This window comes from Canis lupus, chromosome 34, assembly GCF_048164855.1.
Source record: "Canis lupus baileyi chromosome 34, mCanLup2.hap1, whole genome shotgun sequence".
In the NCBI taxonomy this organism is placed as follows: Eukaryota; Metazoa; Chordata; class Mammalia; order Carnivora; family Canidae; genus Canis; species Canis lupus.
Window position 1 is genome coordinate 16,319,094 of NC_132871.1, and position 12,533 is coordinate 16,331,626.

General features: G+C 35.9%; 1 protein-coding gene across 1 annotated transcript in view; it reads right to left on the bottom strand.

The window, feature by feature from the left end:
* UBR3 (ubiquitin protein ligase E3 component n-recognin 3) overlaps positions 1 to 12,533 on the bottom strand; it is a 227,572-nt gene that overhangs the window by 184,541 nt on the left and 30,498 nt on the right. The window contains exon 2 of the mRNA XM_072811042.1: positions 2,584 to 2,723. Coding sequence (XP_072667143.1) covers positions 2,584 to 2,723 — 140 coding nt within the window. The remainder of the gene's footprint in view (positions 1 to 2,583; positions 2,724 to 12,533) is intronic.

Genomic DNA, 12,533 nt, shown 5'->3' on the forward strand with positions numbered 1-12,533 from the left:
ATTTTTAAAAATAAAAGAAAGAACTCTGTTTGGAAAGCAGTTATTCACCCATCACCCAGCCTAGAATAATAGGCTTGCTCAGGAATTCAATCCTCTGAGGAAAGGTAGATGGGAAAAAGAGGTAACTTCATAATATTAAGCATTTAATTTGGTTAAAAAGCATTCAATTTGAGGTTCCTATATTTTTAAATATATAAAAGTAATCATAACATCATTTCACAATTAGATCGTGTTTAAGAAAAAGTTAAGATCGCTTCCTAAAATAAAACAACAGAAATCAAATAATATTGAGACTAGTCTAAGAATATTAGAACAAAATTACGTCAGTTCTAAATTTAAACCTGTGTAGCAAATAACCCATCCTCTATCATATTCTAAAAATACAGACTCATGTTGGCTGGAGGTCAAAGCAACTAAATTGAAAAATAACTGTTTTCATAAACATAAATGTTTTTACTAAAATAGTTTTTAAATATCAGAAAAGAATGCCTAGCAGAGCTGGAAGAAGAGAAAAGAAATTTGCATAGCAACTGAAAAAGAATATTTAAGAGGGGGAGTAAACTGAGGTCTTAAGGAAGAAATGAATAATGAGATTCAGAGTTCCAACATAACTGGCTAAAAGGATGCATATAAGGAAGCTAACAGAGGGCCTGTGTGCCCAGGAAAGGGAACAACAACTTCATTTATTAAGCATCTACTACATGACAAGCACTGGGAAGCAAAACCAAATAAGAACTAATTCCTACTCCCAAGGAACTCACAACCCAGTTAAAAGATGATCTGTGAATGAAATTCTAGATAATTCTGAGTTCTGGGAACCAAACCAAAAAAACCTTACTTTCTTAGTGTACAACCAATACTGTATATTATTCATCTTTATATCCTCGCCAATGACTTATGTAGTAACATAGCAAATATTTAACACTTGTTCTTGGTTTGTAAAGCTGCTAGATAAGCTCTAACATTCATCTGAGGATTGTAGGGTGAAATGAGAAATGGAACTCAAGGCATCTGTGAAATAACAAGATCTCCGAGCTTCTATTACCTCAGATTAGATGACTTCAAGTTCTTCCTTTAAACAGTGATCTCTACACAAAGTAACGTATTAACTTTTCTTGCACAGAAAAGAGAAATGAATGTTGAGCATAAGTGGTAATAGAGAAAGGAAAATTTGATGAACCTAAGTTCATGACTCTCATCTTAAGACAAAAAAGTGCTTCTATTCACTCCTTTGTATTTTCAGATAATGGCAAAAAATAATTATCAAAGCTATGTACTTAAATCATCTACCTATTATAACCGCTAAATGTCACTAAAGAAAAAATAAACAATTCATTTTTGTGTGAATTACACTGATCAAACTAACGGCTTTAAAGTTCTCATAATAAATGATTTCTACTTATTACCCTTCTAAAATAGGACATTTATAATACAAAATGTAAATTGCCAAAAACTTCATTAATTAGTATATGAGAAAGAGCACAAAGGCAAGCTGAATAACCGAGCTGGTCTCTAGTTTCTTCATTCCAAAGAGAGAGTAGTGTGGGGGCTGAATCAAAATAATATTTCTTCCTGTATTTTAAGACGTATACTCTGAGAGGAGAGGAAGCAGTTAACAAAGGACTGTATATTTTGCTTAAAATGTAGAAATAAGGAAGTATAAGTGTTTGTTCACAATAAAAATAACATGGTACTTTTAATTATGATGAAGCTGCTTTGTATTTCTTCACACTTCAATGATGGGGGAATAGATAAAAATGTGAGCCATAGTTTCCAATTGGATTTAAGATTATTTACAGTAAATAACTCAAAACCTCTAAAAGTAAATGTAGTTCTTTAAATGATAAATATATACGTATCATCAGAAAGGTAAAAGATCATAAAACGTTAATAAATTTGTTTCATACCACACTAACTGGTATGTATAATTCACAATGTCAAATGAGACTGACACCTTTAACAGACAATATCTAAATCCAAAATATTTAACTGAAGTACATTAATCTAGATCGTGACTAAATCATAAAAGGCAAGAAGCATATAATTTGTAGGTTTTTCTTTTCAATTATATCATGATGCTTACACCCATACATTCTATCTGTAATATGGGAGTGAGCAATGTCTCTCATAAGTTGCTATATACTGAGGGGAATAAAAATACAGACATCTACAAAAAAAAAAAAAGAGAGAGAGAGAGAAAGAGAAAGATGGTAAAATGGTAGTTTATCTTCGCACACTGGCAGGACTTAATTCTATTATAATATAATTATAAATAAAGTCACCTTAACCCCATAAAATTATTATTTCCTCATTTGCAAAAGGCCATGTAAGTTTGATCCTAAACATCTATGATCTCAGGAGCAGGAAGTCCCAAACTATGCCCTACTCCAAGGTATCTATGAGATTATATAATTGATGTATAGTTAAAATACGCTTTTATTTAGTCTCTGTAATTTCAGTCATCTCATAAAACATGTTAAGCAAAAAAATGTTATCTGAAAAAAATTCACCTTGTTATTAATGGTAAACTCTGTTAATTGGGAATTTAAAAAAGAGTACTAACAAAGAGTAGATTAAACATACCTGGTTCATTATAGCCTTCTCTTAAGTACTGAATAAGACAAAAAATAAATCTTGGAAGAACAAATTCAGACATCATCAATAAGTCTTTGGGGACACAGGGAATATTTGAACTTGATTTAATTTGATGCCTTTTGCAAAACCTGTAATATGAAAAAGAAAAAAATTAACAGTGATGTCTAATCTACCAGGAACATATTATATCTTTATATAATATCTATAAACAGAAAGCAGGCCAATATGAAAGCTGATTTATTACTTCTCTATGATTTTTAAGGCACCAAGTTAAAAGACTATAGTTTTAAACAGTCTTTAAATCTAAAATGTGGCTGAGGGGGGATTTCTTCCTAATAAAAGACCATACTAGATAGGTGCCAACTAGAATACTAAAGAAAATCTCATCACAGGAATTAGTATTTTTTAGCTGCAACTTATTACTGTCACATATTACTTTATTACTTCTACCCTTTACAAACCATTAAGTAGAAATTGATCATTTCTTAAGAATTCACATTTTCTATTCCTTAACTATTTCTAACTTATCATATTAGCGAGTATGTGACAGAAATACCTAAAGTCTATTTTAAAAGTTTATACAGTACACATAAGTACATACATTCCTTCTAATCTTGTTTATACTTATTTTAAAGTATGATTGGTGAATCTGAACAAAAATGAAGCAAACTATTCTGTATGTACAAATAATCACAAATAAGATATTTCGTGACAATACAAAATAACCACACTAAATATATAAAAAGATGACTTTCAACAAATTGCTTTAGGACAATTGATTATTGTTATGCAGAAAGTAAATCTTATTCTTATCTTACACCATATACAATATTCCAACATATCAAAAGTGAAAAAAGTTACCAGGGTAAAAAACAATCCCCCCTCCATTACCTCAAAGTATAGAAGGCATAATTAAGTAAAACTTTAAACCAAAAGCCATAAATGTAAGATAAAAATGGACTATATAAGTCAAGCTTCTATTCAGAAGACAATTAAAAATTGAAAAAAATATTTATAAGAGGTAAAACAGAAAAAGAATTAGTATCTTTGCTTATAAACACTTGAAAATGGATAAGAAAAAGAAAAAAGAAGAAAACAATTCAATAGAAAAATCACCCAAGGTCATGAAGAAGTCACAGAAAAATTGCTGAATGGCCAGTAAACATGAAAAGATGTTCAAGTTTTCTAATAACCAAAGCAATGAATTTTATTAAAATAAAAAGTGAGTAACGAGAAAATTATCATTTTGTGTTATCTACTGAAATAATCGACCCATGCAATGGAACCCTTATAGAGAAAGGCTTATGGGGAAATTTTCCACTTGAGATCAAATGATCACATCCTTATCAATCTTAGTAAAATGAGGAGTAAAAATCAGACACCATGATGCTTGTGAAGAACATAGCACCATTTAGGAAGTGTTTTTACCGGGGGAGGAGCAAGATGGCGGAAGAGTAGGGTCTCCAAATCACCTGTCTCCACCAAACTACCTAGAAAACCTTCAAATTATCCTGAAAATCTATGAATTCGGCCTGAGATTTAAAGAGAGACCAGCTGGAATGCAACAGTGAGAGGAGTTCGCGCTTCTATCAAGGTAGGAAGACGGGGAAAAAGAAATAAAGACACAAAAGGCCTCCAAGGGGGAGGGGCCCGCGAGGAGCCGGGCTGAGGCCGGGGCGAGTGTCCCCAGGACAGGAGAGCCCCGTCCCGGAGGAGCAGGAGCTGCACCGACCTTCCCGGGCGGAAAGGGGCTCGCGGGGAGTTGGAGCAGGACCCAGGAGGGCGGGGATGCCCTCGGGCTCCCGGGGACAGTAACAGCAACTGCGCGCCCAGGAGAGTGCGCCGAGCTCCCTAAGGGCTGCAGCGCGCACGGGGGACCCGGCGGGACCGGAGCAGCTCGGAGGGGCTCGGGGGCGGCTCCGCGGAGGGGGCTGCGCGGCCCCGGGAGCAGCTCGGAGGGGCTCGGGCAGAGGAAGAGGCTCCGTGCGGAGGGGGCTGCGCGGTTCCAGGAGCAGCTCGGAGGGGCTCGGGCGGCGGCTCCGCGGAGGGGGCTGCGCGGCCCGGGAGCGCGAATCCAACAGCGCAGGCTCCGGAGCACAGGGCGCCGGGACACAGCCCAGGATCCCGCCTCCCCCGGGACAGGCAGAGGCCGGGAGGGCCCAGGACAGCAAGGACGCTCCTGCCCCAGCTGAGCAGATCAGCGGCCCCGCCCCGGAGCCTCCAGGCCCTGCAGACGGAGTTCCTGCCGGAGCTGAATCCAGGTTTCCAGAGCTGCCCCGCCACTGGGGCTGTTCCTCCTGCGGCCTCACGGGGTAAACAACCCCCACCGAGCCCTGCACCAGGCAGGGGCACAGCAGCTCCCCCAACTGCTAACACCTGAAAATCAGCACAACAGGCCCCTCCCCCAGAACACCAGCTAGACTGACAACTTCCAGGAGAAGCCAAGGGACTTAAAGAACACAGAATCAGAAGATACTCCCCGGTGGTTCTTTTTTTGTTTGCTTGTTTTTGTTTTTGTTTTTGTTTTTATTTTGTTTTGCTTTTTGATTTGTTTCCTTCCCCCACCCCCTTTTTTTCTCCTTTCTTTTTCTTTCTCTTTTTCTTCTTTTTTTTTTTTCGTTTTTTTTTCTTTTTCTTCCCTTTTTTTTCTCTTTCTCTTTTCTTTCCTTCTTTCTCTCCTCTCTTTTTCTCTTTTTCCCAATACAACTTGCTTTTGGCCACTCTGCACTGAGCAAAATGACTAGAAGGAAAACCTCACCTCAAAAGAAAGAATCAGAAACAGTCCTCTCTCCCACAGAGTTACAAAATCTGGATTACAATTCAATGTCAGAAAGCCAATTCAGAAGCACTATTATACAGCTACTGGTGGCTCTAGAAAAAAGTATAAAGGACTCAAGAGACTTCATGACTGCAGAATTTAGAGCTAATCAGGCAGAAATTAAAAATCAATTGAATGAGATGCAATCCAAACTAGAAGTCCTAACGACGAGGGTTAACGAGGTGGAAGAACGAGTGAGTGACCTAGAAGACAAGTTGATAGCAAAGAGGGAAACTGAGGAAAAAAGGAAGTGTTTTTACCAAAAAAAAAAAAAAAATTTTTTTACCAAACATGCTGAATTTGACACCAAGTCTCTAGAGCTCACTTCCAATTATAAGTAGTATAGTACTAAAGGAAAAGTTAAAAACACCACAAAAAAAGCAAATAGACAAAGCATGAATGCAGACCATTATATATGATAATGGACTCAATTTCTGCCACCTCTCAGTAGCAAGAGGAAAAAGTAGAAGGACCACTCTGGGGGTAAAAAAGCTTGAGAGCCCCAATAAATATAATGTGTAAAAAGATTCTAACAAACCAACTTTATAAAGGTATTATTTTAGACAATCAGGAAAATATAATTATGAACTGGGTAATAGTTCATTCAATAATTTTATTAGGTATGATAATGGTATGGTTATGTAAGAAAGTTCATTGGTTTTTATAATATTAAGGAATTATTTTGTTATTTTTGGTAACAGCTGCATTGCGGCTATCAACAAAAAAATGAAGCCTTTTCTTTTAGATACATCAATATAAATACTTACAAATGGAATGCTATAATGTATGAAATTTGCTTCAAAATAATCTGGTGGGAAAAAATAATAATAATAATAATCTGGTGGGATGAACTGAAATAGGTAGGAGTATACCAACTATGAGTTGTTAATTGTTGAAACTGGGAGATGGATACACAGGGTTTCACTATGTTGTACTCATTAAATAAAATGTGGGCCAATATCAAAGCCAATAAAGTATTCCCTTCAGATTTTTAAAGCACCAAGTCAAAAGACTGTAGTTAAAAAAAAAAAAAAAAGACTGTAGTTTTAGTTGGTCTTTACACAAAAAATGTCACTGAAGGAGCTTTTTTCCTAATAAAAGATCATAGTAGTTGGGTTCATTATGTGAATTGCTTTTATGTATGTGTGAAATTTTCTGTACTAAGAACCTAAAAATTTTTTAAAAGGAAGGAAATATTAGCCTTTTTAAATTTTTAAAAAAATACTAGACCTTTAAAAAAAAAGATTTTATTTATTCATGAGACAGAGAAAGAGAGAGGCAGAGACACAGGCAGAGGGAGAAGCAGGCTCCATGCAGGGAGCCCGACGCAGGACTCGATCCTGTGACTCCAGGATCGCGCCCCGGGCCAAAGGCAGGCGCGAAACCGCTGAGCCACCCAGGGATACCCTGCTCTAGCCTTTTTTATTTTTTTTTATTTTATTTTTTTAAGATTTATTTATTTATCATTCAGAGAGAGCAAGAGAGAGGCAGAGACACAGGCAGAGGGAGAAGGAGGCTCCACGCAGGAGGCCCGACGTGGGACTCGATCCCGGGTCTCCAGGATCACTACCCGGGCTGCAGGCGGCGCTAAACCGCTGCGCCACCAGGGCTGCCCTCTAGCCTTTTTTAAAGATAAATACTGAAGCATGTCAGGGTTAGATGACAATGTTTAGGATTTCCTTCAAAATACTTCAACAACAACAAAATACTTTAGCAAAAGAGAAAAAAGGATGTAAGAAGCAAATGTGGCAAAAATCTTGATAAATGTTGAATCCAGTGATGGGTATATGGAGGTTCAATGTTCTCGGCTTCACATGTTTTATGTTTGAAAATTTTGATAATACAAAAAAAAATTTTCATCTTGAGGACTGGGGAAATTCATTTTACTAATTTTTTGTTGGAAAGCACATTCAGAAATCTCTGTGATCTTATATCATGGAAGTGTAAGTAGATGCAGTTTTTGATGATGTTTTAGCAATATCTATTAAAACTTTAAATGTTCAAAAGCAAATGAGCAAAGGAAATTTTAAAAAAGAGAGAGAGAAACCAAGAAAAGTCTCTTAACTACAGAGAACACACTGATGGTTACCAGAGGTGAGACAGCTGGGGGAATGGAGGAAATAGGGGATGAGATTTAAAGAGTACACTCCTTGTGACGAGCACTGGGTTTTGTATAGAAGTGCTGAATCACTATATTGTACACCTGAAACTAATATAACACCATATGTTAAGTATACTGGAATTAAAATAAAAACATTATTTTTAAAAATGTTAATAATTGTTCATATCCTACTCTAACATTTCTATTTCTAATGAAGCTAATTCTAAATTGTTAAGACTGTATCTACAGAGATGTTTACTATGGCACAGTTTGCAATGCAAAAAAAAAAAAAAAAAAAACTAGAAACCGCTCATGTGTTCAGCAATAAATGTTAAATTATGGTAGAGCCATAAAATACTTTGTTAAAAAACTTGAGAAAGACCAACAAGTACTGAAATAGAATCATATCTAAAATTAAGTGAGAAAAGAACTATATAACAATATATATATTACAATATCTCAGTAAGGAAAATTTTGGAGAAAGAATAGGAAGGAAAATGCTAATATATGTAAGAAAGAAATATTTATACCAAATAGATGTATACCAAATTCGTGGAAATTAATAGGAATATGATACAGCATACTTCACTATCTACATTAACTCTACCTATAATGTTTGAATTATGTATAATATGCATAACTTTAATCAAAAAAAAACTTTACATTAAAAGCAAACAATAAGTTATACCATTCATTTGGCTTTAGTTCCACAATTTAAAGCATTAATTCTTAACCTCTCTTGGTTCATAGACCCCTTTGAGGATCTAGCAAAATTTATAACTCTTTCTTAAGAAAAATATATAAACATAAAAAAATAAAACATTCAGAATGTTTATGCATTGCTGAAGTCTATCTAGCCTTAAGGCAGAGACTCCAAATGTTAGGTCAATATATTCCAGTGTAGAGATATGAATTTCCTTAGTCTTCAAGGCAGGATCTGAGCAGCTTCCTCAGTTCCCTCTCTGTCCCATCCAAATACATTTCCACATCTATCATTTTATGAAACAGATAAGGAACTATTATATCTTAAGGTTCAAACCTTTATTTAAAGATAAATATCAGGCAGCCCGAGTGGCCCAGCGATTTAGTGCTGCCTTCAGCCCAGGGCATGATCCTGGAGACCCAGGATCGAGTCCCATGTCAGGCTCCCTGCATGGAGCCTGCTTCTCCCTCTGCCTGTGCCTCTCTGCCCCTCTCTCTCTCTCTCTCTGTCTCTCATGAATAAATAAATAAAATCTTTAAAAAGAAAGAGAGAGAGAGAGAGAAAGAAAGAAAGAAAGAAAGAAAGAAAGAAAGAAAGAAAGAAAGAAAGAAAGAAAGAAAGAAAAAAGAAAAGGAAAGAAAGAGAAAGAAAGAAGATAGATAGATAGATAGATAGATAGATAGATAGATAGATAGATAGATGATAGATAGATGATGATAGATAGATAGATAGATAGATAGATAGATAGATGATAGATAGATAGATAGATAGATAGATAGATAGATAGATAGATAGATAGATAGATATGGTGGGGCACCTGCCCGGCTGGCTCAGTTAATCATCTGACTCTTGATTTTGGCTCAGGTCATGATCTCAGGGTCATGAGATCAAGTGCCACATCGGGTTCTGCACTCAGTACTGAGTCTGTTTCTCTCCCTCACTCTCTCCCCCTCCTCTTGCTCATGCTCTCTCTAAATAAATAAGTAAATCTCTTTTTTCGAAAATATAGTGTCAGGATGGCCAAGTGGTCTAAGGCACCAGACTCAAGTACCTGCTTCATAAAGGTAAATATGAATTAAAGAACTTCTTTCAGTTGTGACACACAAAATCTAAGCAAAATCAAGGAAACATTTCTATTTTAAAAGGCTTTAAAATTAAAAATTAAAAAAATTGTGTGGTTAAAGATAATTTAATTGCACTATCTACAAGCATAAATATAAAGGACAAAAAACAGATGAAAGGAACTCCTGAAGAATGAGAACATAGATACACCAAAGGATGCAATGAAAAGCTTGCCAGTTGAAAAGCAGGAAAAGAGAAAGCATTAGATAAATAAGGGCACAGAAAACTCTTAGACACTTTCCACGTAGAAAAGAAATGAATTCCAAAGTGCTATTGGGCAGACAGTGAAGAACAATTTGAATAGAGTATCAGCAGCATCAAAGAGTGAAATTTAAACCTGGAATTATGCCAAAGGAACAAGAGTGGTCTAAGCAACCTAGGGACTGGGATTACAGGAGTATATCAGATGGCTGTTGATTAAAAAAATTAAGAGCCAAAAGACTTAAGCAAGCTCTGTGAGCTAGTTTAAATAATGCAGTACTAAGCAATACAGGTATAATTTATGGTAAGATGGACAAACAAAATTGGTTTTTGTATTCCAGGCTAAACACAGTGTGGGAACTAAAGCATCTTACATATTACATAGCAAGTGTTCAATAAAGACTTGAGTAACAAAGATTGAATCTAATAATAATAAAAAAAAAAAAAACACCAAAATTATTTCAAGGGCATTCAGGTAAAAAATACCCAGACTTCTTGTGAACAAAAACAACAGAAAAGAACCAGACATCCATTTAATAATATCTGCTTTTTAACTACTTGAAGAACCACTATATGCCTGGCACTGAGGCCCCAGGAATACAGGGGCCTTGCTCTCATAGAGCTATCTTTCTATTGGGGTGGAGTAGACTAGAAGGAGAGAAAGAAAAACAAAAAAAACAAATATGTGTAAGCTCTACAAAAATAATCTAACAGCATGATTTATACAAGGGGCTTAAAATGGAAGGCCCTTCTAAAGAGGTGGTATTTCGGCTACCAGCCAAATGACATGGTTAAGCACGCAAAGCTCTGTAGGTATATTGTCAAGAGATCTGACAAAGGCCACCGTATATTAACAGGTATTAAAGATCTCTTCCCTGGGGTACCTGGGTGGCTCAATGGTTGAGCGTCTGCCTTCGGCACAAGTCATGATCCCAGAGTCCTGGGATCAAGTCCTGTATCAGGCTCCCCACAAGAAGCCTGCTTCTGTCTCTGCCTCTCTCTCTGTCTCTTATGAATAAATAAATAAAATCTTTAAAAATAAAAATAATAAAGATCTTTCCCCAAGTGAACAGGAAGAGGCCTTTCTAGACAACTAGTAAGGCTCCAAAAAAAAAAAAAAATTAGGCAGAAGTAATGTGTTCACAATAGCAGTTCGTGGGTCACAAATACTTTCTCCAAGGAAACCTACAGTTTTGAATAATTAAGAAGACTAAATATTCCTTAGTGGAGCAGAATATTATGGCAATAATAGAAATGTTGAATAGAATTACAACCTAAAATGACCTCTCCAAATTTTACCTCAATTTTTAAAACCTGAAGTATAACTGATAGAAAATTGCCAAAAAATAACTGCAGCTCAGTGAAGTATGACAAACAACACACCTATGTGACCATCCTCTAGATCAAGAAACAAAACAATATCTGCATCCCAGAAATTCTCCTTGAGACTCCATTGATACTGAGTTTAGATGACTAAAAGTAGAATTCCAGGACTCTGGGAGGAGAGAGGAGGAGACAGGATGGGAAGGGAATGGACAGGACCAGAGGGGAGAGTGGGAAGGAAAGAAAAATGGCCTGGGGGTGGGAGGATGCACCTGGGTGGCTCAACTGGTTAAGCCTCCAACTCAATTTTGGATCAGGTCATGATCTCAGGATTGTGAGATTGATTCAGCCCCACAACAGGCACCACACTGTGCATGGAGCCTGACTGGGATTCTCTCTCTCCCTCTCTCTCTGCTCCCCACCCCCAACCTGCTATGGCACACTCTTTCTCTCTTCAAAAATAAAAATAAAAATAAAAATAAAAATAGAATAAATAACAAGATCTTCTGTCTCCCTCTGCCCCTCCCCCACATCTCTCCCTCTCAGAAAGAAAGAAAGAAAGAAAGAAAGAAAGAAAGAAAGAAAGAAAGAAAGAAAGAAAGAAAGAAAGAAAGAAAAATGGAAAAGGGACCAGAGATTCTTGGTGGTCCATTTGCACATTACTAAAACTTAATGGGGGGGGGGGGGGGGTAGGAGTGCAAGAGGAGGCCAACTCAAATAACCCAACCACATATTTCAAAAAACAGAAAAGTATCTAAAATAAATGCCCCTAAAAATTAGCCTGGGCATATACATCCCATTTCCACTTTTGCACAAATTACATACATACACATTATTTTTGCGTATAATTTAAAGTAATTCACAGAGCTCCCTGAAAAGTCATGCATTCCAGATTAAAAGCTCTTGAAATAATTTGTTCTCTTCATCTTACAGTTGGAGAAATCTCAGAAATACTAAACAACATGCCTAACTGGTAAAATTTTGAAAAAATTTCTGATGACCACAAAAGACTTACCATAAAGATATATGATCTTCACTAAACTAATCTATATATTTAATATGACCTCAGTAAAAATACCAATAAAGAATAAACAAAGTGATTCTGAAGTTCCTAAGGAAAAGTAAGAGTAGTTAAGAAAATTCTGAAAAATAAGAGTAATGAAGTAGAATACTTTCATCCTGTATTAAAACTTAAAGTTAAAATAATCAAAACTGTGTTAGAGAATTTTTAAGAAAGCTTATATTCTACAGCATAATAGATGTTAATGATAAATATCAATATTAATAAAAATTAAATATACTGTAAGGCAAAGGTAGCTGGGTCAGAAATTTAGATCCAAATTCACCTATAATCTAATGTATTCTTGTGCTATTTCTCTAGACATACGTTTCTACATTTCTAATTTGTATGGTTTAAGGTACAGATTCATCTCATATCTAAAACTGTTAGCCTACATGAATAGTTAAGAAAAGAAACAAAATTCCATTAATATAGGTTTAATATTATTTGGTGAGACCTAAAGTACTACAAAAGCAAAACATGAAACCGTAAGTCCTAAATTCAATTATAGGGTGCATATAAGATCAGAAGACTTGATAGCCAAATTAGAGATATACAGTTATTCAATTATTAAAATAGTAAATAAATTATAAATTGAATGCAAGAAGGC